The sequence below is a fragment of the Octopus bimaculoides genome, chromosome 11 (genome assembly GCF_001194135.2).
Source record: "Octopus bimaculoides isolate UCB-OBI-ISO-001 chromosome 11, ASM119413v2, whole genome shotgun sequence".
Classification (NCBI taxonomy): domain Eukaryota; kingdom Metazoa; phylum Mollusca; class Cephalopoda; order Octopoda; family Octopodidae; genus Octopus; species Octopus bimaculoides.
The window spans coordinates 75,347,177-75,351,681 of NC_068991.1; the positions used below are offsets into that span (position 1 = coordinate 75,347,177).

A 4,505-nucleotide genomic window follows, 5' to 3' on the forward strand; every position below is an offset into this window, starting at 1 on the left:
CTGGTTCTTGTGCGGGTGGCACATGAGATGCACCATTTTGAGCGTGGCCGTTGCCAGTACCGCCTGACTGGCTCCTGTAGGATTTTCGAGCGAGATCGTTGCCAGTGCCCCTGGACTGGCTTGTGCGGGTGGCACATAAAAGACACCATTTCGAGCGTGGCCGTTTTCGTGCGGGTGACACGTAAAAGCACCCACTACACTCTCTGAGTGGTTGGCGTTAGGAAGGGCATCCAGCTGTAGAAACTCTGCCAAATCAGACTGGAGCCTGGTGTTGCCATCCGGTTTCACCAGTCCTCAGTCAAATCGTCCAACCCATGCTAGCATGGAAAGCGGACGTTAAACGATGATGATGATGGTGCCCAACTGACCCTACTATACTGTGTAGTCAACAAAAATCAAAAACAAACAATGTGCATGCATGAAATTAAAAATATGCATATGCACAAACACTCAGTATTTACTCTTTAGACTTATAGAATTATTTGTTCCTGTAACTATATGTATGTGTTTTTGAAATTTCCTGCTTGCTTCTCTCATAGTTTCCATAATGTCTACATTATATATTCTGTTGTATTCTTCATTATTCCAGCTACCAATATTCAAGTTTGTATAAATATAATCATAATTTCACTTTGTCTGTCTGTAGAAGCTGACTTTCAAGACATGTGGCCAGAGTTGGCATTAACTCTTGAAGATTTCCTTTTCTCGAAAAAGTAAGTCACTTTACATTACATTTACTACATTATACTGATCCCTCTATCTCTGACCACCATCCGGTATGGGACCCTCCACTCTCCCTCACACGCCTATCTACACTCTCCCCGTGCTCCAACATATTTACCATACCCTCCCTCTCTCCCTCCCAGCCACTCCATTTTCTCCCACCATCACTTGCTACAGTCGTCTCTCTCCCTGTCTCTAAACATCTCCCCTCACACTCTTATGGAACACCTCCACTCTGTCTCCTCTGTACCACTTATCCTCACCCACTGTTCCCTTCTAGACGCCCCAAACATCTCCAACGCCATCTATTTTTCTGTCTCTCACTCTCATTGCTTCTCTATCTTTCTCTAGCTCTTTCTCCCAGCTACGATATTGTATATATATATGAGCGAGGTCGTTGCCAGTGCTGCTGGACTGGCTTCTATGCCAGTGGTACGTAAAAGCACCCACTACACTCTCGGAGTGGTTGGCGTTAGGAAGGGCATCCAGCTGTAGAAACTCTGCCAAATCAGATTGGAGCTTGGTACAGCCGTCTGGCTTACCAGTCCTCAGTCAAATCGTCCAACCCATGCTAGCATGGAAGGTGGACGTTAAACAATGATGATGATGATATATATATATATATATATATATATATATATATATCATCATCATCATCATCATCATCATCGTCATCGTTTAACGTCCGCTTTCCATGCTAGCATGGGTTGGACGATTTGACTGAAGACTGGTGCAACCGGATGGCTACACCAGGCTCCAATCTAATTTGGCAGAGTTTCTACAGCTGGATGCCCTTCCTAACGCCAACCACTCAGAGAGTGTAGTGGGTGCTTTTATATACACATACATTTGTATTCTTTAATTCTTGTTCATATTTCAGTCATTTGTTTGTGGCCATGCTGGAGCACCATATATATATACAGGTGCTTACAATTATCAAGTATTACCTCTAACATTTACTTTACCTATATATATATATATATATAATAAGCATTACAAAAAAGAAAAACCATCCAAATATTTTATTGAAATTAAATCTGAAACAATCAATGTATAAATTATGTGCTTGCTTCCATGCTATTTGAAACTGCTTTCAAATTTTCTAAATGAGAACTTTTTATAACGACAATGTTCCACTACCCATTGTCTACATAGTGCCAGGCAAAGTATATGAGAGAAAGAAGGAAAGTGAGACAGAGATCAAAAGGGAGAACTTACCATTCTATTACAACTATCACTTTTTCCTTATCTTTCTTTCTTCTTTTTTTTTTTAATTGATGCTGTCTTACCCCACAAGGCCTAAGTTGAGATTATTTTTTTAATGATTTTTTTTTTCTGGGTTTGATGTTAATGTTTCTTATTTTTCATATGTTTGACATATTGTTTTTCAAATAACTCTCTGGCTCTCTCAATATTTTACTTTTTCTTTTTCATATCTGCTTCACATTTTTCTATTCTCTGATGGCAGATATTGTAGGTGTATAATCTTTGATGTATGTTCATTTTGTGGCTTTACCATAATCGCTTTTCTTAACACTCAATTCCATTCCATAGGGTATTCTTTTGTTATTCACTTCTATCATAATGTTCTATGGATAGCATCTCTATTGAGAGCTAATAAGCCAGTATCATCTCCAGATCTGAACAAACGGCTCATTCTTCCTGCTGGCTTCATCTTTTACTTCTCTGAAGATTTCCTCAATATTCTGGAGACAGGAGAGGGAACAACTTTGTTCTGGTTCCTTCCTTAATTTTAAATTCTGCAATGGAGAAAAAGTAAGATATTTACTAAAAAGTTTACAACAATGTGTAAAGGTGCATGGCCTAGTGGTTATGGCTGTTGCGCTTGTGATTCTGAGATCATGGTTTCAATTCTCACTCTGGCTGCACATTTCCCCTGATCCTCCCTCCCTCCCTCCTTGCTATTTCTTTTATTTTATCCCTCAATTCTCTCTCTCTCAATTTTTCTTTCTCTTTTTATGTAAATAGTTCTGACTGTATTTTTTAATATCTAAAATTTTGTTCTATATTTAAGAGATGAGAAATTATGTACATTATTTATATTATTTATATATTTACATTTGACGGATATTTGTCCTCATCTTGTTTGTTAACACAACGTTTCGGCTGATATACCCTCCAGCCTTCATCAGGTGTCTTGAGGATATTTCGAATCTGGGTTCTCATTCCTAAGGTATTTTTTGATGTTGTTGTTGTTGTTATTATTATTATTATTATTATTATTATTATTATTATTATTATTATTCAGATCACTGCCTGGAATTGAACTCGGAATCTTGGGATTAGTAGCCCATGCTCTTAACCATTACGCCATATGCCCGTGGTGGTTAAGAGCGCAGGCTACTAACCCCAAGATTCCAAGTTCGATTACAGGCAGTGACCTGAATAATAATAATAATAACAACATCGAAAAATACCTTAGGAATGAGAACCCAAGACACCTGATGAAGGCTGGAGGGTATATCAGCTGAAACATTGTGTTAACAACAAACAAGATGAGGAGAAATATCTGTCAAATGTAAATAATGTACATAATTCCACATCTATTAATAACATCAGCAAAAAAATATTTTAGAACCCTGGGTTGGGTTCAAAATTCTACCAGGACACCTGATGAACTGGAGAGTAAATCAACCGAAACGTTGAGGTAACAGCAAACAAGATGAGGACATATCTGTTCAATGTAAATATTGAACTCAAATAATGTAGTCCTAGATACACTATCACTAGTATAAGAGGAGCACCTTTGGTCATAGGTCTTCTCAATCAGGAACAAACCAGTCGTTAACCAGCAACAGCAACTAATACCAATATATACAGAAATACAAGGTTTATCTTCTAACAAGAGAAATACATCTAAAGTACACATAATTTCCGGATCTTCATTTTTCTCTTTCTATAAGTTTCCTGTTTCTACTTCTGTTACTCTGTCCATGATTGTTTCAAGTATTCTTAGGAATATGTTGTATGTTTTGGTGGAATCTTGTATTTAACAAAATGGAATTGTTTTCGTTTGTCCTTCCTTCCAGTTGTATAAACATTACAGTCTCTCTGTTGTTGTTTTTTCTTTTTTGATTCTTTAAGATAACATCTGTGTGTGCATCTATGTGCATTTCTTTTTCATTGTCATGCAGGTGCAGCATTTCATGAAATACTTATTTAAGTATATATACAAGACATTGCTTTGTAGACATTTGTGTAACGCAAACAGCATATGGAATATCAAAGTTTTTTTGTTACTTCTCTTCTTTTTTTTTTTATTTCTCTTACTGAACAGACATGAGAAAAATGCATGCATGCACAAGTATAGACAGGCTGACAGACAGAGAACTTTACATACGCATATATATCTTTTATCTTCTATTTGTTTCAGTTATCAAACAGTGGCCATGCTGGGGCACAGTTTTTTGGGGGGTTTTTTTCCCAAGTCTAGTACTTATTCTATCAGATTCTTTTTGCTGAACTCCTTGGTTACTGAGACATAACCAAACTGACACCATTTGTCAAGCAGCGCTGGTAGAAAACACACACACACACACACACACACACACACACACACACACACACACACACACACACACATATGTCGTAAGTCCCAAACATAGCTTTTTCAGAAAACAAAAAAATAGTTTCACCATTCCATAGCAAAACCATTGTACTGCACTTTGCCAATTTTTGATATCTTGGCATCTGAAGAAGCTGGAAATACGATAGTTTGATCAAAAGAACCGGCTATTGCAAGCAAAAATAAATATTCTTTT

The 4,505-nt window shown here is 37.4% G+C and overlaps 1 protein-coding gene across 1 annotated transcript in view; it reads left to right on the forward strand.

Moving 5' to 3' along the window:
* Positions 1–4,505, forward strand: part of LOC106883236 (protein MON2 homolog) — a 690,047-nt gene that overhangs the window by 661,957 nt on the left and 23,585 nt on the right. The window contains exon 28 of the mRNA XM_052972014.1: positions 647–713. Within this exon, the coding sequence (XP_052827974.1) occupies positions 647–713 (67 nt within the window). The remainder of the gene's footprint in view (positions 1–646; positions 714–4,505) is intronic.